Here is a 27,398-nt window from a genome sequence, read left to right as displayed (position 1 = left end):
ATGGTAGTTGGTTGAAGATAGGACAATAGACTTGCGATACGTTCTTACAATGGATTAGACTACAGACATTCTTAACAAGCCTCTTGGTCTAGATAAGTTTGTCAAATTTAAAGGACACCTTGGTGTTGTGGGTAGATTAACCATTAAGGGAAGGTATTACAATAATATATAGCTTCGATTATTGTCTATTATTATTTAATGGTTATCTATTTGTAATCTATTGTAAATATTAGAATGTTCCTATATTAAGTTAGGTGCTAGTTAGAATAGAATGGTTTTTTTCTTCAGGATTGTTTCCTAAGGAAACATCATTTATTCTTTTGTATATAATGATTTATTGATCACTGTTAATAACAAGCAAGTATTTTACCAATTACTTCGTAATACACAACGAGTGGACGTTGGTCACAAATAAAAGGTCCACCTATCAAAAAGCCTTTGAAGACCCTTAGGAGAAGAGGCTAGAAGAATCACATCGTCGGCAAAGCAGAGACTAGATATCATGACTACGAAGTAATTGGTAAAATACTTGCTTGTTATTAACAGAGACCGAGAGGTCAATATATACAACATAATGGAACAATGTTTCCTTAGGAAACGATCGTAAAGAATAGAAAAATTCTATTCTAGAAATAGAAAACTAAATATTAGAAACATTATAATATTTAGAAAAGATTACAATAGATAACTATTAGATACTAAACAGAGATAATAGAAACTATCCATTATCGTAATAGAAAATACATATACTTGCTGACATCAGTGGATTTAACTTGGCTTGCATGGTGTGTCACGCATGAATTTGGCTTGTGTCTTAAATGGCCCGAACTTTGGAAGTTATAATCTTTGTTGACCAAGTCCCTTGTGTCACGTGAAATGAGTTTGGAATCGTAAATTAGACTTAAGTCCCTTTTGTTCTTGCCACGTGAATGGCTTGTACCATATAAGGTTTTTTATAATGCTTTTTTCTTCGTACTTTGTTTGCACGTGTCTGTGATTTAAGCAAGGTTTAATAAATTTGTTTACTTTTTATCTCTTCGTCTGATGCCCTTACCTTTCTACCCATTATTGTTATTTATATGCATTGATGTGCCTTTTGAAGGATGGGTCGTACCCATTCAGTTAGTTTAGTTTATTTATTATTACTAATATTTAATAGTAGTAACTCATTACTAAAACATATAGATTTCAGTATAATCTTATTTGTTTGGTAAAATAGAATTGATCTATTACCGATTATTTGTGATTACTTTTTATTAGTAATTGCTTATTATTAATACGTAATTATTTGTGATTATTATTTATTAGCAATTGCTTATAATTTATCTATAATTATAAGCTTAGTTGCTGATTCATGACACGAATTCGATTCGGGCACGTGAATCGGATCCATGGATTCAGGATTTTTTTTTTCCCAATTATGATTCGTGGAGGATTCGTGCATATATATATATATATATATATATATATATACACACACACACTAAAAAAAAGAGAAATATACATAATTCTAAAACTAAATCATTTCATAGTATGAATCTATGATTCTAGTATGCATCTATGAATCTAGTATACTTGATCAATGACATTGATAATTAATCTATTTTCACGATTATAAAGAAAATCAACACATTCACATTGAATTACTGAAAGTGAAAGTTTGTAACATTCAAAATATAGATCATTAAACTTAAAGTTTATAACATGATTTACTCATAAAAGAGTCAAGAGTCAACACTAAAGTTTTTATTTAATCATCAAATGGATTTTCAAGAAAATCCGCATCAGAGGGGTATTGGTGAGCTGCAAGAGCTGCATCTGTATCAGTAGAGGAACCCAAACCACTAGTAGTAGAGGGGATTGTTAACTCATAATCCTCCTCCTCATCATCCACATCAATCAAAGTGGATCTAGCAAGATCCCGGATGGTCATATGTAAATCAGGAGTCTCGGGTGCTACATCCCAAAGCTTTTTGGGCCCCTTCTTGTACTTAGGATCCTTCCGTGACAACAAGCGCAAATTGTTGTGAATGAACACAAGGTCTTCTGATTTTTTTGAAGCCAACCGGTTGCGTTTGACTAAGTGGATAAAGGAGTAAGTACTCCAATTCCGCTTAGCTGCAGAAGAGCTGGCAACCTAAAGAGAAATTAAAAATTATCAATACAACAATCAAGATAAATAAATTAAATAATAAATTCAAGGAATTGAGAATGTTAAGCTTAATTTTACAAACTTACTTTGGATAGGACCTTTATGGCAAGAGGTTGGAGGTACGTGAAGGCTTGCCCATGAAGGTACCACCATTTGATGGCACCCATCCTGCTTTGGTCTGCTATGGCAATAGGGTGGAAATCCTCACCTAAGTTGAAAGCAGCAAATTCACTCCTCACAATTGCCCCAATCTCTGGATCTTGGAATATCTTAGCTAGTGCCCTCTTATACCCATCTGCAACCTCTGCATCTCTAAATGGTGGCACTCTACCTGGAATATGAAGTACATCTGCACTATAGTACCTGGGGATAACAAAAGACAATTGAACACTATCAAATATCAATAGCACAAACATTTGATAAGAACTACAGTACCTCGGGGATAGAGCACATGCAAGGAGGTGCAAAGGTGTGGTCATCTTGTTCCATCGATGATGAACAATTTTTTCCACCTTCTTGTAAAGGGTGTCCTCAGGATCATTCTCCCTCCTCTGTATGACCTAAGATATGAAATATGAATAATAATTATAATTAGTGAATATGTCAATTTAAACTTCAGAATCTAGATATCTCTCAAATAAAAAATTGTTGTAATAGAGCGTAAAACTTACCATTTTAATTTTTTCCAGCATACTATCCATGGAATCATAAATATCCCCAAGGCATGGCTCATCACTATCTGTGAAGCGAAGCATTGCCAGTATTGGATCGGTGATTTCCAACACATAACTCACAAGACCCCACCAATCCTCATCTAGTATCATTCTTCTCACATTTAAAGCCCTTGCTGTATTGGAATTCTTCCAAACGCCCCATTGGGGGCTAATGACCATATGCTTCAATGCTTCTTTTACCTTCACAAGTCGTCTCAAGACGATTGTGTGAGAGGCAAAGCGGGTTTCAGCAACCTAAGAGCATGTTAAACTCAAGTTAGTAAAACATGTTAATGTAAACAACAACAAAAATTAATAATTGTGGAATCCAATAATATTCAATTATATATTAAATATAAAAATTTACCTTCAATAACTCCAAGTCCGAGAAACTCCTAAAAATTGCTTGTGACATGTGGTGATTTGTCACAAACATTTGAATCTCTTCAGCTTCCTCATATATCCTTTTCACCCAATCTATTTCGGTGCCAATTGCTTTCATCACTAAATTGAGAGAGTGGACGGTGCATGGTGTCCAAAAGATATGATCATATCTAGACTCTACAATTATCCCTGCAGCCCTACAAACTTTTGCATTGTCCGTGACTACTTGGACAACATTATCAGGACCCATTGACTCTATGGCATCAATGAGAATGCGTGAAATAAATTCTGCATCTTTCACTTGCCCTTCACAATCAACTGCCCTCAAGAACATTGCCCCCTTAGGGCATACAGCAATAACATTGATCAATGGACGGTTTCTACAATCTTTCCACCCATCCGAAATAATAGACACACCCGATTGAACCCAAAAATTTCTTATTGGTTGAAGTTGAGCCTCTATATTTTTCCTCTCATCATGTAATATGGTAGTGCGCAACTTCTCATAACCAGGTGGTTTGTAACCATGGGGTGCATCATTTATTGCTTCGACCATCTCCCTAAAATAAGGTGATCTAGCAAAATTAAATGAAACACCATTTGCAATTAAACAACGTCCAACTTTGTGATCAGCAATGTCTCTCTTTTCAATTTGGAATGCCCTATCTAGTGGGCCTCTCTTGCGGGTGAGTGGAGATGGGTCTTCATCTTCATCATTTGTAGTTGGCATAGGCAAAAAAGGATGTGTTCTTGTGTTTGTTTGATTGGATGATGGTGTTGGTATATTTGTTTTTTTTGAAGCACCATGTTTTGCTTTTGCAACTGCTCTATCAGCATCCTCTTGCTCTTTTGTAACGCTGCTATTTGTGCAGCTGGTAATCCCTTCTTATCACTACCTTGACACATGTGAATTCCTTCACCCGCAGGGCCCAAAAAATGTAGTTTCACTCGAGAATAGGAGCTTCTATGTCGTATGTTGCAAAAATTACATTTCCATATGTATGCCCCACCCCCAGGACATTGTGCAACTCTTGTTGTGTGTCTCCATAAAGGAGACCCCTTATCAATTTTGAAGCTTGGTGATGCAACCCCACCGCCACCCACTGAGCCTTGACTACTAATTGTTCTATTCTTGCAATCTAGAAAAAAAAAGTGAAAGAAAACCATGCTTCACAGTTGCACAAAAACTTGAAAATTTGGAAAACTAAAAATAAATCAATAATCTATGAAAGAACTCAAGAATATGGTTGAAATGCATACCTTAAACACTTCTTGCAAGGTATTTGAAGCTCCACAACCGATCTCCTTTGAATCCAAGCACTTTACTTCAAACTAGCAAGTATGAGAGAGCAAAATGAGAGAGCAAAATAGAGAGCAAATGAACTTGCATTGTGATTTAGACGGTCGTTTTTAGGGTTTAGGGCCTTTAGGGAAAATAAAAAATAAAAAAATTGAAATTGGACCCACGTTTTTGCTTCCTTACTATGTTATTACCACGGATTCACGCGGATCCGCACGTGGATCCTCGAGGATCCGGGCAGGATTCGTAATCCTACCTGTGGATCCGTAAGCCGCGGATCCTTACGGATCCACAGGCAGGATTACAAATCCTGCCCGGATCCGCTCGGATCCATATGTGGATCCAGATCCAAATCGGACCCGAGTCCGGATCCGGCCATTTCCAGGCGAATCCGGTAACTAAGATTATAAGTAATTGTTTATCATATGATTATTGGTAATTTAGTAATTATTTTAATTATGATATCAAGGCTTATTCTTTAATTAGTTATTTATATTGTCAATATCATACTAATTGATTACATTGATGCACATATTCATAAATGTATTCTTTTGAGTAATTTATTTTAATATGGTTGTATGTATACAAATTATATGGTATTCATAATAGTAATTAAACAAGTGTACATGCACCAGTATTTCAATTATGGGTTTGTGACAGTCCACCCTTCCTAAATTTGCTTGTCCACAAGCAATTTTCAAATGAGAAATAATCTCTTCGTCTTCATGTCTTATGTTCTTACTTGGAAGTTCCTCTTCCTCTTCATCATGGATGACCTCTATGTTTTGAACTCTACTTCTTGTTGAACATTTGTCTCTAGGCGTCCACTCTTCATGGCGACTACAACATTGATTTTTCCTTTTGTTACAAATGTGGCCTGCCCTCATGGTTCTTTACATTTAAAGCATCATCCCTCATGTTTTTTTTTTTTCATTCATCAATTGAATTGTCTTTACAGTGATGATCCTCTTTTGTGAAGGCTCTAGTATGACCATTTGATCCTTTATTATTTGATTTTTCCACATTCAATGTCGTTTCAATTGCATCATCCAAAGTAGTTGGCTTGAAGGCTGATACTAATCCTTTAATTGAATCTTTTAACCCTTCTACAAATAGGTAGGTTAGTTTTTCCTCATCAACCCCATCTACTCTTGTAGATAGATTTTGAAATCTTTCAATGTATTCATGTTCTGATCCTGTTTGTCTTTGTTGAGTCAATTCTGTGTAATTACTTTGGGGATGTTTACAATCAAATTGTTTAATCAATTTTTGTGAGAATACTTCATAGGAAGTGATGTTTTTATATCCTTAGTGTGTGAACACCATGCCGCCACCAACCATGTGCCGCTTTCTCAAGGTGTAAGATGGCAAATTGAATTGCATCCTCTTCTGTCATGGGATTGAGATTTAAGAATATCTTTAATTTCTCCAACCATTCTTGTGCTGATATTTTGCCAGATCTGTTGAAGTTTAGAATAACGACTTTGTTAGCTTTGTGCTTAAGGGTTTTATTAGGTTGTTCTGTCTCTCTAATAGGAACTTCTAATCTTTTGGCTTCACAATAGTCTCTAAAAGATACACTCCTTACTTCAAGATTTAGTTTTGAGTAAGCTTCTACTAGCTTCTCAGTGTCGCGAGAAAGGTGATTTTGTTCTATTTCTACTATAATGTTTTGACATGGTAGGAAAGAGGGTTTCTTAACTTGAGGGGTGTTTAATCGACTGTTATTTTCTGAATGATTTGTACTTGCATCCTTTCCCTCGAGATTCCAAAGGTCATTTATTGAGATATTCACATGATATAATTCCATCATGAGCTCTAGGTCTCATTCATTTTGTTCCATTAATATTCTGGATGGCATTTCCATGAATGTTATTAGTTCGTTGGTTATTTGTTCACCAATGGTATTTTTATGTGGTTTTTTTTTTTTCTTTCTAAAACTCTTTGGTCACTTTGAACAATCTGCATCAACTATCCCTCATAGGTTAGCTAGATCTTGCTCTAATACCAACTGTAATGATTCCTTTTTAGTATACTTGACCAACTATCATAATAACTGTCAATTAGGGTTATTTGTGTTGTGGATAACTATCAATTAGGGTTATTTGTGTTGTGGAATCATTTAATATCTAATTTTGAATTATAATCAATTGAATTTAATAGTTTAATTTAATTGTCTGATGTGAAAATCCCACTACTTCCTCTAATACTAAGATCATTCTTAGATGGTATGTTTACTATGTGAAGGTCATGTGAAACAAACTACATGCAGCATCCCTCAAGGCCTAAGCCTAGTATTGGGATAATCTACCAGGTGTCCAAAATTGCTCCACCTTTCCCTTCCACAAACTCCCTATCTAAAAATAAGTAAGTATGGAGTAAGAGATGGAATTTCCATGTTTGAACAAATATAATTTAATTTCCTTATAATTTCAAAATCTTTATAATCTACATCTTATAAATGCATATAAGTAGTATTTCCAATTAAATTCATTATTTAAATTTGGTCTCAGTCAATCACCAAGGTTATATGAAAATTCACTGATTAAATTAATATAAGTTATATGAAAACAGATATACTTGTTGATGTCGGCAGATTTAGCTTGGCTTACACAATGAGTCCTGTGTGTATTTGGTTTGTGTTGTGAATGGCTAACACTTTGAAAGCTATAATCTTTGCTAACTGAGTCTCTTGTGTTAAGTGAAATGAGTTTGGAATAGTAAATTAGACTTATGTCCCTTTTGTTCTTGCCACATGAATGGCTCATACCTTATAATATTATTTTCCTCCGTACTTTGTTGGCATGTGGTTTAAGCAAGGTTTAATAATTATTTACTTTTTATCTCTTCGTCCGATGCCCTTACCTTTCTACCGTTTATTGTTATTTATATGTGCCGATGTGCCTCTCGAAGGATGGGTCGAACCCATTTGGTTAGTTTAGTTTATTTATTATTACTAATATTTAATATTAGTAACTCATTGCTGAAACATATAGATATTAGTATAATTTTATTTGTTTAGTAAGATAAAATTGATTTTTTACCAATTATTTGTGATTAGTATTTGTTTGTAATTGCTTATTATTTATGTGTAGTTATTTGTGATTATCATTTATTAGTAGTTGCTTATAATTTATGTGTAATTACCAATTATAAGAAATTGTTTATCATGTGATTATTGGTAATTTAGTAATTACTTTAATATTTTAATTATAATGTCAAGACTTGTTCTTTAATTAGTTATTTATATTGTTGGTCTCATACTAATTGATTACATTGATGCACATATTCATAAATGTATTCTTTTGAGTAATTTATTTTAATAATATGCTTGTATGTATACAAATTACATGTTATTCATAATGGTAATTAAACAAGTGTATATGCACTAGTATTTCAATTACGGCCTCGTGACAGATTCCAGGTTCATTTTGCTAATCAGTTGGAGGGGAAACAGCCAGATGTCGATTGCAGATTCAATTTTGAAGCCTTCTTCTCTTACGTCTTCTTCTTCTTCGTTACACAGAGTTCCAAGTTTTTATTCAGGCAGATAGAATAGAGAAGAGTTTAATTTAGGTTAAAACATTTTGACAATTAATAAATGTATAGTTTCTTGCAACACTGTTAATTAGTTTTTGAGCAATCAATGCAAGTGTTGCACAAATTGTCTCCATTTTGAAATTGTCATTGCAGTTTTCTTGTAATTGTGTGATTTTGTGTAATTGGATCTGTAAGTATGACTATGCAACAGCATGAGAGGCTGCACCAATGCAAGTGTTGCACAAATTGTCTCCGTGTTGTAACTGTCATTACAATGTCTTGCAATTGTGTGATTTTGTGTAATTGGATCTGTAGGTATGACTATGCAACAACATGAGAGGCTGCACCAATGCCGGGCACAAATGTAATCGTTGCACAAATTGTCTCCATGTTGTAAGTATTCTAATTTGTCATTACAGTTTTCTTGTAATTGTGTGATTTTGTGTAATTGGATCTGTAAGTATGACTATGCAACAACATGAGAGGCTGGACCAATGCCAGGCACAAATGCAAGTGTTGCACAAATTGTCTCCATGTTGTAATCTCTCATTTCAAATGAATTATAATATCAAGGGTATTCTAATTTGTCATTAAAATTTTCTTGTAATTGTGTGATTTTGTGTAACTGGATCTGTAAGTATGATTATGCAACAACATGAGAGGCTGCACCAATGCTGGGCTCAAATGTGAAAGGGCCACTAGTTAGAAGTGCTCTGTTGTTTGAACTTGCATTCATGATCTCAGATTTGACTCTATGCCCTAGGGATTAAGCACTAATTTATGATATTTCCGAAGTCTTCCTCAAAAACAAATCATATATCAAAATCTCTTTTGCTTTCATATTGTAGTAGATTTAGTTTAATTTCAGATCTCAATTGCATTTTCACTGATGAATAACTAGGGTTGTAGCAAGTTCAGAGTTTTAAGTTAAGAACGCTTTGGTTACATTTTACTGAGAACATCTGCTTAACATGTAATATTCATTGATCGTATCAGATTTTTTAGTGTTGTTTGGTCTACCCGCCTAGGTCTAGCAGAGCCTAAGGTGCAGAAGGCTTTCATAGGCAGTGACCTTAGAATCTGTTCATTGAATGTGGCTAGTTCATAGGATTTTTGAGACAGTCGGTGAGCCAACAGGGTGCTTTGGGTCTTTCTGCTCATGTCCTGTGGGTGCAGTCTGTGATGGTTATGGTTGCACCAATATGGCACTTGCAGTCTGTAGGATGTCTGGATAGCTGGCTGTATGTAGCTGCAGTTTTCACTTAGGGTTTCTAGTAATGTGCAATGGTTAAAACTTAAAACCTTTAGCTCATTATATGCTATATAGCTTTTGGTTTTTATTGATCCAGCAAAAGTTCTGTTCTAGACTTGATTGGATTCAAACAATTGTTTATAGAGATATCCTGAAACAAAACAGATCATACAACTCGGTGATATAGTTGGTAAAATTGTAACCTAATTTTAATGTACTCCAAGATTAAAAATAACTCTAAGGTAGCTCAGTACCACAAAATGCTTTTGAAAATTAAAGACGCTAAATGTTTCCATTATTCTTTGCAATTTAAAATGCATTTACTTCATCTCTCATCTAATAATCCTAGTAGAAGGATAACCTCTAACCCTCCTAATAACATTAGGCCAACTAAAAACAATTACAGGAGATTTTCCAAGTCAACCATTCAACCCATTATAAACGATACTCATTGGACCTAATCTATCTTAGCATGTACTATAAGCGCCACAGACAGTTATTCCATAACCCATTTACATGATGCAATCATAGGCATGAGTACTTCAAAGTTTGCTTAGAAGCAAACAATAGCAATGGTACATGAAAATCAGATATTCAATCACATAAACAAATGGATGGTTCTCCTAATAACTCAAAGTACTATCCAGAAAATTAAGTTTTTAGTCTTTTGACAAAGTAAAAGAAGGATAACAGTATTGAACTTTTCCCATCAAATGATTATTAAATAGAGTAGACAAATTCATTGATGATATCTTTCCATATTTACCTGTTCAAAGGATCGGCACTACCTTTAACCATCATTTTTGCTGTAGATGGTTCCAGTTTCTCATCAATCATTAAAATACATATGCCACGTTTATCAAGACCTCGCCTTCCAGCACGTCCACTCATCTGAATATACTCTCCACTAGATATCCAGCGGAACTTATCACCATCATATTTCCGCACATTTGTAAATACAACTGTTTTTGCAGGCATGTTCAGACCTATGCTGAATGTTTCTGTTGCAAACAAACACTATCAAAAAGAAGCTGTCATCTCTCACGCAATTGCTTATCATTAAAGGTTCAATATAATCTAGTTCTCATCAGAAAACCTTGAGAAAAATCTAACAAATATAATCTCACAATCCACAAGTACAATTCTTGAAATGTTATACTCACAAGACCTATACATTTGTTTGTTTCAAAGTTTAAAAGCAAAATTTGGCACTAAGAACTACAAATAAGGAGCAGGCCTAAGAGCTGCATTCGTATTTGTAAACACAATGTTTTTCAAGGAATAACTATAGCCTGAGGCAAATATTATAATTAATAAATTGTATGATTATGGCAGTAGCTACTATATATCCACAAATGACAGTCACAGCTGAGTTTAAGAGAATATGAGCAAGAAAAGTTGCAAAAAACTTGAAAATTTTATTAAATTATTTATTTAAAGTCTATACAAAAACTAAGTGAAGCTGTCTTACAGCAGCAAGTCTAAAACTATTAAAATACTGTGCACAAGGGGTGCGAGATGGACACAGATCAAACAAAATACTAATGCAAAACCACCACTGTATGATATGAGGCAGTTTCTATAGAAAGGAAAAGAATAACAAACACTAAGGCAAAACAAATGATTAGTAGACCTTCTACATAGTCTATACAAAAACTAAGTGAAGCTGTCTTGCAGCAGCAAGTCTAAAACTATTGAAAAACTCTGCACAAGGGGTGTGAGATAGACACAAATCATACAAAATACTAATGCAAAACCACCAATGTATGATATGAGGCATTTGTATAGAAAGAAAAAGAATAACAAACACTAAGGAAAAACAAATGATTAGTAGACCTTCTACAATGTCGTTATCCTTCTTTAGATATTCCACAGATTTGTTGACCAATCAAAGATTTCTATTTACTGTAATTCACCAATCAGTCCACTCTAAACATAGTTATAGGCTCTAGCAATATGGCTAAAGGAAGCCATATGCACACATGCACCATTTGAGATGCAAAATTTTGTAAAGGCGGTATAATAAGGAAAAAGCTAAGTACAGAAATCCTAAATGGATATGTCTTGCCATCCGAGTAATACTCTACTCATGATCACTAACAGATTGTAGTAACTACATAACAAACATGGATGCACCAATGCAATATATGGTAATGAGTAGGTATATATTGGAAACACATGTTATCTTCTAAAACTTGCAAAGTGGCACTGTGGCATATGGACTCTTCTGTATAGAGGGAAATACATTACCCTATGATACCCCTCAATGTAATGTTGGGCTTTCCCCATTCTTGAGTTATTTAATCCCAAACCATTTGGAATGCCAAATGTTATGGCACTTCTACACACTCCGATGTAACATCTTCTAAGAATGTCATTCTTGGCCTTCTCATGTAGCATCTGCCATCCTTTATGGGTGTATTTCTTGGGCTTTTCACATGGGATACTCCAAGGACACATCATTCAACTAAATGAGGCATTTTAGTAACAGTTGAACTCCACAATTTGTTCTTTTATGATTAAAATGTGCTTTGGAATCATCAGAACAGTCTCAACATCAATTGACTTGAGAGGGCCTTCAAAAATTTAGTCTGTCCAAGAAAGAGAAATTGTCAATGCCCGCATATGACAAAGTACATTAGTGACACCTGCATGCATAGTTCGGAAGCTCAGACTCGGACAAAACTCGACAATTGTTACTAACAAGTAAAAAATGCTAGGAATGAAATATTCAATGTATCTTGAGGACACATTCCCTTCCCCCCCGACCACCACCAAATCCCCACACTTCCGAGACATGAGGACTTGGAGGGGATGAACCCACATTGTCTAGCACCAATAGAACCACCATCCCAAGGACATTTTTGAGATGTCTACCCTTAGAGGGGAAGTTTTCACGATGTCCCATTTTTGGGAGGACTTCTAGGGGGCATTGGGACATCACTGAGACATTCAGGGGATTCCCAACTGGCCCTTGAACATCTTGGGGATGCCCAGTCATCTCCCATATTTAGCTTGGAAAAAGTTAATAAATTTAAAAATCAAAAGATTTTTTTTTTTTTAATTGTACCTCAACCAAACTCTAATAACCTATGGGCTCCACCCAAACCCAAAATACTATGAATTGGCCTTTAAGATTCATTTTAACTCACTCAATACTATAAACAGAAAGTTGTGAGCAGAAACAGTGAAAACAGCAACCTGCAAGCTGAAGGCGTGAAATTGAAGAGCAAGAGGACTGAAGAAGGGCAAAAGTAGGAGTGGTGCCAACTCAAAGGAATGAAAGCACTTTCCAAGCCTAAAGGTAAGCTTCTAGTTCACTATTCTTCTCTAACTGGTTTTTATAAAATAATAAATTACTTTGCTTCTTTCATTAGTATTAAAATTTGAAATGCTAGTTTACATTGTTGATTCTAATTTGTTTACAATCTCCATTTTAAAATTTGAATTCATTTTATGATTCATTTAAAAATATTAATAAATCAAGATTAATTTTAAATTTGAACAAGTTGTAATATTTTAATTTTTTATTTTAGATGGTCTATTTTTATTATCTGGTCACATTAGGGTTATATGTAATGTCCCATTTTTTTGGAGGAATTAATTATAAAGTTATCAATTAAAAAATATATATTACAAGGTAACTTTATAAATTAAATAAATAAAAAATCTTCTAGAGGTTGCTGGAAGAAGTGGAGAAAAATTAAAAAGGGAGGCCGACCTATCAAGGAAAAAAGAATAAATAGGCATCGAGGGCTCATTGCCTATCATTGAGATTTATTATTGATTTTTGCTTATGTGTGTTGTGGAGCCTAGGGTTTCTACAAGTAGTCACAATTGGCCATTGAGAACGAAAACTCTCAATTGGTACGCAATTTTGAGGGTGTGAGAGATCACCTGAATTATTGCAGTTGTGGGAAGGATATTTCAGTCCTTTCACTTGTGCTTAATTGCTGATTTGGAGTTTCAAGTGGAGTTGCACTTTCACCATATCATCTTCAACAGTCAGTCTCCAATATCTGATCAATCCAAGTTCTCGTTTCAGTTTGTAGTTGTAATAAGTTCTCAATTGTATACAGCCAGTTAGGGTTGTCTGTAATGTGTCAGGTCATAATGTTTCAGTGCTGAAAATTGGCATATCATTTGTAAAAATATTTGGGTTTCATTGAATGAATACATTGGCACTATTATTTCCTTATTTCAGCAATATACTTTAGCTGTGTATTAAATTTAGGGTTTCGTTTAGTGGCCCATTGGTACGGGTCATTACAGTGGTATCAGAGCGGTTTCCTACCAGCCTGATAGGGTTACCCAGCCACCATTTAATTTAGTTTACAAAAGAACCAACATAACTGAGAATACGGCTGAGAGACATTCTCAAAGCCCATCCAGAAGTGTGCGAGATGATGAGACTTTACAGCAACAAGAAAGGCTTCTACAATCAATAGAGGCAAGTACACAGGCAATGATAGTTATGATGCAACATTTGATTGGGGAAAATAGGAGGAATAATCATAATAATGACCAGGATGACAGGAGCATAGCAGGATCACAACATAAGACACGGTTTGGAATAGCTGACAGACCCACATGTCCTACATTCAGAGAAGAAACTCCAACGCGCACACTTGATGCTATGGTAACAGATATTGTAGATAAACTCTGACAAACGAGAAATGAGTGGGATTCATTACCAGAATATGTACAAGATGGATGGACATTTGACAAGTACCTGAACTATAGAGCTGCCAGGCAAAAGCAAGTAGATAAACACAGTGAGTTGCAACAAGTCACCAACAAGTTGGTATTACCCACATTTGATGGCAGTGGAAAAATGATTGCTCGTGCTTGGATTCATAAGGTAGATACTTTCCTATCTTTGAAGACGATGATAGAATTTGAAGCACTCAAGTATGCCACTTTACACTTAGATGGAGCAGCACATGATTGGTGGACACATGGCATGATCACATTGCAACACAATCAAGTAACCACTTATCAGGAGTTTGTGGATAGATTGATAGGAAGGTTTGATAAAAAAAATGCTTAAGTTTATTTCTGGGAGTTAGCCCAATTGAGACAGTTAGGAGGCTTAGAACAATTTATCAATGACTTCCAGAAGCTTGCAGTGATGGTGCCTAACATTTTAAAAAGGAGGCTAGTTATTTTATTCACAGAGGGATTAACTGAACCACTCAAGGGGTGGGTAAAGGCCTTTGATCCTCCTACATTACAGGAAGCCATGAAGAAAGCCTGCAGTATGGAACTTGCAGCTCCAACAAACCGGTTTAGTTCAAAGAGTTCTTCATCATTTAGAGATAACAAAGGGGAATTCAACAAGGGTAAAGAGAAGGTTAGTGACTCAAAAGACAAGCTAGCTATACCTTGGGATAAGAAAACACTTAATGACCTGCGTAGGAAGAAGCTATGCTTCTTTTGCAAAGGTCCCTATGAGTTTAGTCATGATTGTCCTATGAAGCCTAAGGGGAAGGCTAACCGGGTGATGTGGGCTTATTATGAAGGTTCAGATTCAGACATCTCAGAGCACCATGATGAGGATCCTGATGAGGCAGAGGGTGAACAAGAGGTAGATAGTGCTGAGAAAAAAGAGGCTCCAGAGATACATTTACAGGAGGCATGTCTCTCTAGTATTCAAAGAGAGGGATCTTTCAGATTTCGGGGAGTCTTGGCAGGACAAAAGATTATTATTCTGTTGGATATAGGTGCCATGCATAATTTCATTGATGCACGATTTGTGGAGAGGCGTGGACTCATTACTAAGGAGTTCGAGGGACTGAGAGTTAAGGTAGCTGATGGATATACTCTTCGTTGTGATAGGATGGTGCGAGATCTACCTTTGCGCCTGAACAACTATGAGTTTAAGGTAGACTATCATGTGGTCAACATGGGCGACATGGACATAGTACTTGGGATGCAATGGCTACATTCTTTAAAGGAGGTTACCCTGAGATTGGACGATATGGAGATACAATTCGTGGTGGATGGCAGGACTCATGTGCTGAAGGCTATCCGTAATGGTGATGTCAGGACTATCTCATTTAGGCGGTTGGAGAGATTAGCCAAACATAATAATATAGAGTGGGCGGCAATATGCGCTTTGATGCCTACCCAGGAGGGGCAACATAAGACTGAATATCATCCAGATATTCAGAAATTGAGAATCAAGTATGGGAAGGTATTCAATGAGATTCCACCAGGCAGGCCACCAGACAGAGGTATTGAGCACATTATCGAGTTGGAGGAAGGTGCCAAGCCTGTCATGATCACACCATACTGGCACCCAAAATGACTCAAAGATGAGATCGAGAGGACCATCAACGAGTTGCTAGCAATGGGACACATCAGACCAAGTAAGTCACCCTTTGCATCTTCTATTGTTTTGGTAAAAAAGAAGGATGGTACTCTACGAATGTGTATTGATTACAGGGTGTTGAATAAGAGAACTATAAAGAACAAGTATACCATCCCACGCATCGATGAGCTAATAGACGAATTGCATGGGGCTTGTTATTTCACAAAAATTGATTGAGATCAGGCTATCACCAGATCAGAGTTCGAGAGCAGGATATTGAAAAAACTACTTTTAGATGTCATTACGGGCATTTCGAGTTTGTAGTCATGCCTTTTGGTTTGACTAATGCACATGCCACTTTTCAGTCCACTATGAACAAGGTCTTCCACCATCAATTGAGGAAATTTGTGCTAGTGTTCTTTGATGATATTTTGATCTATAGCAGGACATGGCAGGAACATTTAGAGCACTTGGAGACAGTATTAAGCATTTTACAGAGCGAGTCCTTATATGCCAAGGAGTCCAAATGTGATTTGGGGATGACAGAATTGTTGTATCTTGGACACATGATTAGTGCGGAAGGAGTGTTAATGGATCCTGAAAAGATCTGTGCTATTGTTGATTGGCCACCACCAAAGAACCTTACACAGTTAAGAGGGTTCCTTGGTCTATGTGGATTCTATCGCAGGTTTGTTAGTGGCTAGTCACGACATGCAGCGCCCATGACAAATTTGCTGAAGAAAGGGGCATTTGTGTGGACTCGGGAGGCACAGGAGTGTTTTATGCAGTTCAAGGAAATAATGACTACATGCCCAGTATTAGCATTACCTGATTTCACAAAGCCATTTGAGCTTAAATGTGATGCTTCTGGAGAGGGAGTTGGTGTTGTACTCATGCAGGACAAGCATCCTATAGCTTATGAGAGTAGGAAACTCAAGAGGGGCTGAGAGATCATTCAGCATATATGATAAGGAGATGTTGGCCATCATGCATGCCTTGGCCAAATTCAAACAGTATCTTGTGGGCAGCAAATTTTGTATTAAAACTGATCATAATAGTTTGAAGCACTTTTTGGGACAGCGAGACCTGAATGATCGTCAGCAGAAGTGGGTGAGTAAGTTACAAGCATATGATTTTGATCTCACATATGTTAAGGGAACACAGAATATTGTTGCAGATGCTTTATCCCGTAGGCCACACCTCACTTCTATGATTCAGATATCAGAGGATTGGCGACACTTGATTGTAGCAGAATATGCCAAAGACACGTGGGCCTCTGCTACAGTGGAGGGGACAACAATCGACACCAGATACACTCTCATAGATGATTTGATCATTTACAAGAACAGAATTTACTTAGTCCCAGGATCAAAAGTGAAGCAGTTGATTTTGCGAGCATTCCATAATTCACCTACAGCAGGCCATCCTGGGTATTTCAAGACTTACAAGTTAGTACGGGAACGGTTCACTTGGAAGGGACTTAAGGCTGATGTTTTGCAGTATGTGCGTGAGTGTCATGTTTGCCAGCAGAACAAACAAGAGCACACTTATCCAACAGGGCTCCTACAGCTACTTCCTATTCCTGACAGGAAGTGGGAGTGCATCTCTATGGATTTTATTACGGGCTTGCCCAGGGCCCAGGGGCGCAATTGTATCTATGTGGTGGTGGATAGGCTGACAAAATATGCTCACTTCTTCCCTATCGCTACTACATACTCAGCAACTAAGGTGGCAGAGGTCTTCTTCAAGGAGATTTTTAGATTACACAGTTTGCCTCGGAGCATTGTGAGTGACAGGGACAGCCGCTTCATGAGTCACTTTTGGCAGTAGATATTTCGGTTGTGTGGCACTGAGCTTACACCTAGTACCAGTTATCACCCACAGACTGATGGTCAAACAGAGATTGTAAACAAATGGGTGGAAGAGTATTTGAGGAATTATGTGGCAAATCAACAGCGAGCTTGGGTCAAATGGATATATCTCTGTGAGTATTGTTACAATACTACATATCATATGACTATACAAATGACACCCTTCATGGCACTTTACGGTTATGAGGCACCTAGTTTCTTAGATTTGTTGTTGGGAGACAGTCGAGTACCCCGTGCAAGTGAACTATTACAGGAAAGTAAGGATATAGTTGCTACTCTTAGAGACAACATTGCTAGAGCTCAGAACCAGCAAAAACAATATGCAGACAAGAAGAGGACTGAGCGTAGTTTTGAGGTAAATGATATGGTTTACCTCATGTTGCAGCCATATAAGCAGTCCACTCTCAAGAAGAGTGGTACAGAGAAACTCAAGCCACGCTATTATGGACCATTCAAGATCATCAAACAAGTTGGTGAGGTGGCTTATGAGTTGGAGCTTCCCACAGATAGTAGAGTGCACAATGTGTTTCATGTATCACGCCTCAAAAAGGCGTTGGGTCAGAATGTGATGCCTTCTGCAGTATTACCTCACTTGGATGATGAGGAGAAATTGATCTTAGTGCCAAAATCCATTCTGGATAGTAGAGAGAAGCAGCTTCGCAGGAGAGTAATCAGAGAGTATCCAGTTAAGTGGAAAGTTTACCTATTGAAGATGCTACTTGGGAGGGAGAAGTGATTTTGCAGCATCCAGCATTAAGATTGCTTGAGTCCAAGCAATTTTAGGAAGGGCGAACCTGTAATGTCCCATTTTTTTGGAGGAACTAATTATAAAGTTATCAATTAAAAAATATATATTACAAGGTAACTTTATAAATTAAATTTAAAAAGAAATTCTAGAGGTTGCTGGAAGAAGCGGAGAAAAATTAAAAAGGGAGGCCGACCTATCAAGGAAAAAGAATAAATAGGCATTGAGGGCTCATTGCCTATCATCGAGATTTATTATTGATTTTTGCTTATGTGCGTTGTGGAGCCTAAGGTTTCTGCAAGTAGTCACAATTGGCCATTGAGAACGAAAACTCTCAATTGGTACGCAATTTTGAGGGTGTGAGAGATCACCTGAATTACTGCAGCTGTGGGAAGGATATTTCAGTCCTTTCACTTGTGCTTAATTGCTGATTTGGAGTTTCAAGTGGAGTTGCACTTTCACCATATCATCTTCAGCAATCAGTCTCCAGTATCTAATCAATCCAGGTTCTCATTTCAGTTTGTAGTTGTAATAAGTTCTCAATTGTATACAGCCAGTTAGGGTTGTCTGTAATGTGCCAAGTCATAATGTTTCAGTGCTGAAAATTGACATATCATTTGTAAAAATATTTGGTTTTCATTGAATGAATACATTGGCACTATTATTTCCTTATTTCAGCAATATACTTTAGCTATGTATTAAATTTAGGGTTTCGTTTAGTCGCCCATTGGTACGGGTCATTACATTATAATAACTTGCGTTATATTCTGCTTCTATGCTTCATACAACCTAAAGTGCAAAAAGCAAAGAGTGAAATCCTTGTTTGACAAAAATTAAGAATAACAATTTGCTTTAAGCTACCTGAAGTAGGAAAAACAAAAAGACAATCTTCATGTCATAATTGCTTACATCATGCCTAGTTTGAATTTTGATTTAAATATTATAAATTATTAATGTTATAACATTTATTGCAACATCACTATGAGTATGAATTCTCATAGCAAGAGTGTGGATGAAGTTGAAGATGTTGAAAGTTAAAGTAAATCCAATTCCATCCCCAATGAGAGTGCAGAATCAGAGAGGGGTGAAGCCACTAGTTCTATATTGAGAGTGCAAATATTAGTTGCCCTTTCAAAGCACTAGCAAAATACGCCCAGGGCACCTTTAATTCTCTAAGACAATTTGCAAAAAAAGGAACCAGGCTGTGGAAGTGCCACCGTTTTAAGCTTGAATATCATGGCAGCATTACTGGAGTTAATGCTCACTTTTTTCACAACCAAGACAAATGCATAGATGTATGTGACAAGCTGGCACAAAACTGAACTACAGGTCTGAGACAAATAGATAATAGGGTGATCCAAGTAATGAAGGCAATGCAACTATATCTACTTCTCTGTATCTAAGATAAGGGAAATCAGAGAATGTTCTAGTTTACTACATTGCAGTCATCAAAGACACTGTTCTACTTTACTAATTTGCGACAGCCAATCGCAAATTTTATAGCTTCTTCTACTTCAAGGGAGGCAGAGGCTAAGGGAACACAGGCTGACAATTGATGCTCCAAACCCAACAGCAAAATTATAGAGGCAGATGATGTCATTGGCAAATTCTTGTTTGCCTTTGGTGTTCCATCTCATGTGACTCACTCTCCTTATTATAAGGAGGCCGTGACAAAGATAGCAAGGGTTGGACAATCATATATGCCACCAGAGAAGACCGATAAGGACCAAAATCTTGAATAAGAACTATTTGAAGATCAATATTTATATTACAAAAATGAAGGAATCATGGGGTTACAAGAGGATGCAACATAGTCATGGATGGATGGATGCTGATAAGGCACCATCCAGTCATCAATCTATTAGTTACATGTCTACAAGGCCCTTATTTTCTCAGGATTGTTGATTGTTCAAGATATCACAGGAATGTTGATTTTTAACTTCAGATCCTCTAAGATGCTATAAAAGAGGATAGGGTCAAAAAATGTGGTTAATGTTGTGATAGATGTGGCCCATCTGTGCAAAGCTGCAAGCAAGTTAACTAATGCAGCTTATAAACATATTTGGTGGAGCCCTTGTGTGCATGTCATGAATAAAGAACTCGATGACGTAGGAAAAATTAATTGGATCAAAACAATTATTAATCATGGTTGGAGATGTCCAACGATTCCCTGCAACCACCACACTTTCCATGCATTATTCAAGACCTTCTCTAAGAAGGAATTGTTGAACCCTATATGTTACAAGATTCAAGAAGAGTTGGCAGATTAACGGATTTCCGGATGATTGATTGATAAACAGAGGAACAAATGTGTTCCTTATAAAGAATTACAAGGACATTGTTTCTAAAAGAAACAATGTAGACTGAAGACGGAACTAGAAACAAAACTAGAGACAGGATAGGAAACATTCCTATCTGGACTGAAGACAAAAGAGACAGGATAGGAAACATTCCTATCTAGATTGAAAGACGGACTACAGACAAGTAGTTGACTATTATAGAAAGTATAAGATATTATCGTAATACCCTCCCTTAATGGTCAACATACGGATGTCAGAACATTATGTGATAACTGAGACCCTCCCTGGATTTGCAGAATGTTGAAACCAAGAGGCTTTGCCAGAAGAGTGCTATGACTCAAAATAAGTTGCAATTACAAAACTTCGTTTTTGTGGAAAAAATGGTAAAACCCAGAATCTCACGCGTGACGCAACCTTGCGTATTACAGACAACTTGAAATGATTTTTGAGGAGAAAATCAACAAACCCAAAAAAACAGAAACAAATACAGAAGGCGAAAAATGCAGCTTGGCCTTGATCAGGAAGCTCAACAACTTGTGTTGTTGGCTGGGAAGCATTTTGCCTTGCTTGGGCAGCCAAACGTTTCCGGCACTCGAATTTCATATGGCCGAACTTGTGACAGTAATTACACTGTACATTTTGCTTCGTAGAGCCATCCAAGGATTGAACAGAAGGTTGATACTGGGAAGGCTGAGAAGACTGATGGTTGCCAATGTTCTGCTGAAAGGATTTTGTAGCAAAGGCTTGCTCAGTGGAGGTGGAACTGGAGCTGCTACCAAACTGTTGTTTCCACCGATCTTGCTGAAGCAGCAGGGTGCAGAGATCAGTGAACTTTAGATCAACACCAGTAGATGTGATGTTGAGAGTCTCGATAAAATGCTCATAGGATTTTGGTAAACTCCGAAGAGAGATTACCACAATATCCTCTTCCTCCATCTTGCGACCGATGGCAAGTAACTGATCATGGATTTCCTGAATCCGATTCAGGTGTGCCTAGAGCGAGGTGCGCTCATCCATGACAATAGAAAACAGAGTGTTTTTCAGAAAGAAGGCTCTGCTCTTGTCGGAAGTCTCATGAAAACCTTTTAGATGTGTCCAGATTTCGGTAGTTGTCTTGTCAGATGGAATCTGAGAAAGCTGGTCATCAACTACGGATAGTTTGAGAAGCATTACTGCCTCTCGATTGTCCAGATCCCATGTATCTTGATCAGGACCCGGAGAAGTCTGACGCTGCGTAACACCCAGAACAAGTTGATCGGTGTTTCGATATTCAAAGATTGCGATGATGCGCTGCTTCCAGGTTCCATAATTGCGACCATTGAATTTGGAATTATGTTCGAGCAGAATATTTGTCAGAGATGCCATGGCACATTTTTCAATGAAAAACTATGAAAATCCGTGAAGGCACGTTCTTCGAGGCAAAAATACGAAAGACCCAGAAGAATCAGAGAATGACCCAAAAGAGAGCTCGAAAAACCCAGAAGGAATCTACTGTCGTTTTCTAGATCCGCTGGCTCGAAAATCTAGGCACCCAGAAAAAACGGACGACAACCCAGTTGAGCTCTCGAAAAACCCACCAAAAATTTGCAAACAAAATTTTTTTTCGACCCCAAAAATTAAGGTTTCGAAAAAAAACGGCCCTAGCTGAAAAAAGCTTGAAAAAACTTCAGATTTCTTGATAAAAAATGGCAGATTTTTCTTCAAGGATCGATGTGCATGGATGAATGGGGCTAGAGTGTGCTGAACAAACACAGACAGACCCGAGTTCGGGAATTTCTCGAGGCTGAAAACCCTAAGCGGGTTTTAGAGAAATTCAATAGAAATAATTTTGAAAAAATTTAAACAAATAATTTCACGAAGAAATTATAAATTTTTTCGAAAAAATTTAAGTAATAGCTCTGATACCATGTTACAAGATTCAAGAAGAGTTGGCAGATTAACGGATTTCCGGATGATTGATTGATAAACAGAGGAACAAATGTGTTCCTTATAAAGAATTACAAGGACATTGTTTCTAAAAGAAACAACGTAGACTGAAGACGGAATTCGAAACAAAACTAGAGACAGGATAGGAAACATTCCTATCTGGAATGAAGACAAAAGAGACAGGATAGGAAACATTCCTATCTGGACTGAAGACAAAAGAGACAGGATAGGAAACATTCCTATCTAGATTGAAAGACGGACTACAGACAAGTAGTTGACTATAATAGAAAGTATAAGATATTATCTTAATACTATAGAGACTAGATATGCATTGTAGTTCATTCTCTTGGAGAGGTTGCTTAAGTTGTAAGAGGCATTGCAACAAAGGTTATGACAGAAAAATGAAATCAATGGCCTAACTCCAAGACTGTGCAAAATATACTTTCCCCATTGTTACTCCAATATCCAAAATGACTAGATATAAGGATGCCAATGCACCTAGCCTTGGAGGGGTATGTGTGTGACTTGAATTTGTCTTGACAAAATAAAGGATATTGTGTAATAATAATAATACCCACAATGCAGCCAATAGTGGCATGTTGTGATGGTTAAGTTGTTGCATTTTTATCCTTGCCATCAAGGTTCAAATCTAATGGGGATGAGGTCCCCCGTTTGTGGCCTCACTAGTTCATAGCTCCAGGTCAAAGCATTTACCCCTCTTTAAAAATAAAAAAACCCAAAATGCAATTCTATAGTGAACAAATTCATCCAATCACTCATCAAAGATGGAAGAAACTCAACACTCACTTGCACATGGCTTTCAATGCATTAAACTTGCAGTAGCATGTGCAAAGTCCTTATAGAATTAAACCCATATAGATGTTGAGAAAAGGGAGGATTGATGAAAGCTATCCAAAAGATGTATGATTCTTCAAATGCCAACATCATTCGCACTAAGTGCACAAAATTGCCTCTTAGGGGTTATTTTGAGGAGTTCTAGATAGATAGAAAGAATATGGCACAATAGGACTCAATTTTGTGGATTATGTTGGGCCAACTTCTTCGACTAACTCTCTAGCCATTTGTTTCCTATATTAGGGTTCTTGTTCTTCTAGTGCTGAGGGGAATTTGTCTACTTATAGCTTCATCACTCCATTTAGAGGAATAGGCTTAGAGGAGCTTGTAGCTATACATAATGACTTACATCTCATTGACCACAATGTGTACAAAGAGAGCTCAACATCATGATAGGATGTAAAGGTAAAGGAGCCAACACAAGTTGTTGCTGATGCTACACAAACATGGCTAGTTGGTATTGATTTGAAGAAGCTTGAACATGTGGAGTCCAACAATTCTAGTAATGAAGAATTTGGGGGCAATAAGAGGCATCATAGCACTCCATTTTATTCTTTTGAACATTTGTCATTGTAATCATCATCATGAAAGTTTGAATATAATACAAATTTTGGAATTGAAATTTTCATTGTTAAAGTTCAAAATGCAAAAATGCAAATGTTTAATACAATCATTGCAATGTCTATACAACTTTAAAGTATACGCTTTTAGTAGTTTTAGCAGTTTGCCAAATTTTCATTTCCAATTCTCATACGAATTCATTACACATCTTTCAATAACTCAATTTTCAAGTACTATATGTTGAATTTTCTAGCTTATATGAAATTCAGTAGATTAATAATTACTCAATATTAAATACGAGTGCAATATTCGTATGGAGATTTTTTTATTTTGCAGGATATATTACACGGGACCCGCACGTCTATCCTTATCATCATCTTGGCAGTTATTGAAATGAATCATCAATCTTATTCACCTGCGGTTACAGCTTGCGGATTCATATTCGGCATCTCCTATTCACCTGCGGTTATTGAAATGAATCATCAATCTTTACAGCTTGCGAATTCATATTCGGCGTCTCCTATTCATTGTCAATGAATAACTGACGAGTCTTTTCCTTAGCAAGAATTGAACTAATGACTTCTGGTCTTCTTCATTTTTTTTGTCACGCCAAGTCGTATATACATATACGCTTTGTTCTTCCTGGGATGTGGATCGTTTTCTTGATTCAGTTTCACAAAAGACCTCTGAACTCATGTGAACCGAGTCCTTTATGTACGATATTCTCCTTCTGGCAGATTAGTCGATTTCTATTTTTAATCATAGCTTATTCTTTAAGACTATAAGCTATTCATATATATTTCATATATAGCTCTGATGCGTGTGAGAAGAGTTATTTTTTGTATTCAGACATCAAGTTTGAACTGTGTAACAATCGCTCTTATTCAATAAAGATCTACTTTGAAGGCTGGGTTGTTTCCCTCTGTTAAGAGGGTTTTTCCCAGGGTATATGCTTATGGTTTCCTTATATGTTTTCTAGTCTATTTTTCAACATGTTATCAGAGCCAGGTTTATAATTTCTAAGTCTAGATTAGATTTCTTTTCATTTTCAATCATGGTGCCTGGATTGAAGGTAGAAGATCGTCTGGAAGGAGCCTCAAATTTCATCTCATGGAAATCCAGAATCTTGTTAGTTCTGGAAGAAAATGATCTTCTTCCATTTGTGGAGTCTGAAGTTTCAGAACCCTCTGATCCTAATGAAAGTGCAGCTTGGAAAAAGAATAAGATTCTGGCCAAAAGAATTATTATTGACTCCATGAAGGATCATTTAGTTCCTACTATTTCCAATCTGAAATCTGCTAAAGAAATGTTTGATTCTCTGCATAGTGTGTATGAGATAAACAATACCAGCAGAACTTTGGCTCTTCGCATGCAACTTCTTCATATCAAGATGTGCAAAGGTGACTCTGTTGTCTCTTTCTTCTTGAAGATTTCAGAACTTAAGGATCAGTTAAGCTCTATTGGAGAATCTGTCAATGACAAAGAACTGGTAATGCTTGCAATGAATGGTCTTCCTCATTCTTGGGAATCTTTCATTCAAGGTATTAGTAGCAGAAACGATTTTCCAACATTTGAAAGACTGAGAACTGATTGTATTCAAGAGGAGTGTCGTCTGGAAGCTAGAGGGAGTTCTCGTAAATCTTTTCAAATAAAAGATCAAGTGCTTAGTTCTCGTAAATCTTTTCACATAGAAGATCAAGTGCTTACTTCTCAAACTTCTAAGAAAAGAGGAAGGAAGAATTTTTTCAGAAGGTTTGAAGATAAAAATTCTTCCTCATCTTCTGAATTTAAAAGAAAGAAAGATTTCTCCAAGATTAAATGCTTTAGATGTGAAAAACTTGGTCATTTTGCTAAGAATTGAACTGTGAAACTCAACTTTCATGATGTATCTATATCTAATTCAAAAGCTTCTTCTCCCTCAAGAGATTCTTATGTCCACTCAGAAGGTCTTGTTCTTATATCAGCTTTATCTAGTCATGTGCAAGCTGATCGTAATATTTGGTTAATAGATAGTGGGGCATCTCGTCACATTTCTGGATTCAAGCATCATATCTCAAATTTGATTGAATCAGATTCTCATCTTCAAGTGATTATTGGTGATGATGCATCCTATTCTGTTAAAGGGGCAGGTAATACTTTATTGAAATTAAATTCTGGTATTCCTCTTCATCTAAGTGATGTTTTATTTGTTCCTGGTATCAAGAGGAATTTAATTTCCATATCAGCTTTGGAAGATAAAGGCCTTAATATTGCTTTTTCTAATGGAAATGTAATGGCTTGGAAGAAGGATTCTGATTTTATTTCTGCTCAAATTATTGGTGAACGTCATGGAAGTCTTTACAAACTTGCAGCCAATCAAGTTCATGCTTTAAATCATTCTGCTTCCAACATCAACCTTTTATGGCACAAGAGATTTGGTCATCTTAATTTCCAATCTCTTTCTTCTTTAGGGAAGTTTGTTGTAGGTCTTCCTTCTCTCAGTTCCTCATTTGATGGCATTTGCAAAGATTGCTCCTTGGGAAAATTTTCGAAAAGTCCTTTTCATTCAAGTGAAAATAGATCTAAGAATCTTTTAGAGTTGATCCATTCTAGTTTATGTGGACCAATGTCATCAACTTCTTTAAGTGGTTTTTGGTACTATGTTACTTTTATTGATGATTGTTCTCGAAAAACATGGATCTATTTTCTTAAAACCAAAGAATTTGATGAAATTTTATCCAAGTTCAAGGAATTTAAAGCCTCAGTCGAGAATTTATCTGAAAAGAAAATCAAGACTCTCAGATCTGATAATGGTGGTGAATTTATTTCAGGATCTTTTCAGTCTTTTTGTGTTGAAGCAGGAATCAAGAGGGAGTTTTGTGTCCCCTATAATCCTCAACAAAATGGAGTTGTTGAAAGAAAAAACAGATCTATTGTTGAAGCTGCTAAAGCCATGATTCATGACAAAGATTTGCAGATTTTTCTTTGGGCAGAGGCCTGTAGGACAGCAGTTTATGTTCAAAATAGAAGTCCTCATTGTATTCTTAATAATATGACTCCAGAAGAAGTTTTCTTCGGTTCCAAACCTGATGTAAGTCATTTAAAAGTTTTTGGTTCATCAGTTTATATTCATATTCCCAAAGATAAGAGATCAAAATTAGATCCTTCTGTTGAGATAATGGGTGTTGCACAAATTGCATAATATTGTTATTTTATTATGTAATGTTGTACCTAGATGGACGTGCAATATGTAAAGATTCCCATGGAATATTCTTGATGAGTTGTATTGTAACATTGTGATAATATTTTATGTAATTATTTAATATTGGGGAAAAGAATTAAATGCCCAATATTAAATGTGGGGTCAGTGGGTTAGGTAGCACATGGTTTATGTAATACCACTTGGTGGTTTTGTGGGACTTGCTACTATATAAGCAGCCACAAGGGTAGTTGTTGTAGAGAGAGGAGAGAGAGTGACAAGGAGAAGACAAAAGGCAAGAGTCGAGC

General features: G+C 36.5%; 2 protein-coding genes across 2 annotated transcripts in view; both read right to left on the bottom strand.

The window, feature by feature from the left end:
- The window catches only part of MTR4 (RNA helicase, ATP-dependent, SK12/DOB1 protein), a 134,978-nt gene that overhangs the window by 39,611 nt on the left and 67,969 nt on the right, over positions 1-27,398 (bottom strand). Inside the window, exon 7 of the mRNA XM_089820382.1 lies at positions 10,108-10,358. Coding sequence (XP_089676508.1) covers positions 10,108-10,358 — 251 coding nt within the window. The remainder of the gene's footprint in view (positions 1-10,107; positions 10,359-27,398) is intronic.
- On the bottom strand, positions 1,722-3,733 carry LOC149567198 (uncharacterized). Its single transcript, XM_089820383.1, has 4 exons — positions 3,233-3,733; positions 2,824-3,120; positions 2,239-2,712; positions 1,722-2,137 (listed from the first exon to the last, which is right to left on the bottom strand). Exons 1-4 carry the CDS (start codon positions 3,581-3,583, stop codon positions 1,751-1,753), a joined length of 1,509 nt encoding a protein of 502 aa, XP_089676509.1. The 5' UTR covers positions 3,584-3,733; the 3' UTR covers positions 1,722-1,750.

Source organism: Cupressus sempervirens, chromosome 3 (assembly GCF_028749045.1).
Source record: "Cupressus sempervirens isolate cs-2001-9-10 chromosome 3, ASM2874904v1, whole genome shotgun sequence".
Classification (NCBI taxonomy): Eukaryota; Viridiplantae; Streptophyta; class Pinopsida; order Cupressales; family Cupressaceae; genus Cupressus; species Cupressus sempervirens.
Note: the sequence above shows the minus strand (reverse complement) of the source record. Positions and strands in the feature narration are given on the sequence as shown.